The following is a 795-nucleotide window of genomic DNA, read 5'->3' as shown; positions in this document are numbered from 1 at the left end:
TGACACTGAAGACTGGAGTAATGATGCTGAAAATTCAGCTTGGGAAAAATGTAATTTTAGATATTTTAAAATAGATAATTTTAAATAGTAATACAATGTAACAATATTACTGTATTTCTGATCAAATAAAATAAGACTTCTGGGCTTTCAAAAACATTTTTAAAAATGTGTATTACTTTTGGATCCGATATTCAAAATTAAAGCCATTGTTATTGTGCATTGACATATCACTTTACCGTTTGGAGTTTTTTGGGAGCAGCAGCGCGGGGTGGCGGAGGTGCATCTCCACTTTCATTCGAGTCATCTGAACCCTCCTGTTCTACTTTCTCCTCAGCTGCAGTCTTTCGTAGGCCACCACTCACAAAGTTCACGGGAGCTGAATAGTCTTTCGATCTGTGTGTATACAAATATCAATATTTAACATTGCCAGTGACATTTACCGCTTAGTTACTAAGGTCTCTAGCAGTTTAGCAGCCGAAATACCTTTTCCCCCCAAAGCTGGGCCGCTCATCATCAGAGTCATGCTCTGCCCAAATCCCATACGTCGCTTCTTCTTTAGTCTGTCTGTATCTGCGTCTGTCTGGGTTGAACTCATTGGCCAAGTCCCACTCGGTCACCTCAAACTTTTCAATTTCCACACCATCCTCCTCCTCATCACCTCTACGTCCATACAAATGGGACATAGACATCTCTCTGCTGGAATTAAACAGAAGAATGTTTTAGGCCAGGATTTTCAAACCAGGGTCTTGGGACCCCCAAGGGGCACCAGTACTAGCAGGAAAATTTGAGAGAAAA

General features: G+C 41.0%; 1 protein-coding gene across 1 annotated transcript; it reads right to left on the bottom strand.

The window, feature by feature from the left end:
* Positions 1-236: 236 nt before the first annotated feature.
* LOC107579785 (tuftelin-interacting protein 11-like) lies at positions 237-733 on the bottom strand (the record flags this gene model as incomplete). The annotated part of the gene is made up of 2 exons (XM_016265580.1): positions 484-733; positions 237-393 (listed from the first exon to the last, which is right to left on the bottom strand). Coding segments are annotated over exons 1-2 (363 nt in total), but the record flags the coding sequence as incomplete, so codon positions are not given.
* Positions 734-795: the final 62 nt, after the last annotated feature.

Source organism: Sinocyclocheilus grahami, unplaced genomic scaffold, assembly GCF_001515645.1.
Source record: "Sinocyclocheilus grahami isolate Dianchi unplaced genomic scaffold, SAMN03320097.WGS_v1.1 scaffold20215.1, whole genome shotgun sequence".
Lineage (NCBI taxonomy): Eukaryota > Metazoa > Chordata > Actinopteri > Cypriniformes > Cyprinidae > Sinocyclocheilus > Sinocyclocheilus grahami.
The sequence above is the reverse complement of the archived record's forward strand: the minus strand, read 5'-3'. Positions and strand labels throughout refer to the sequence as shown.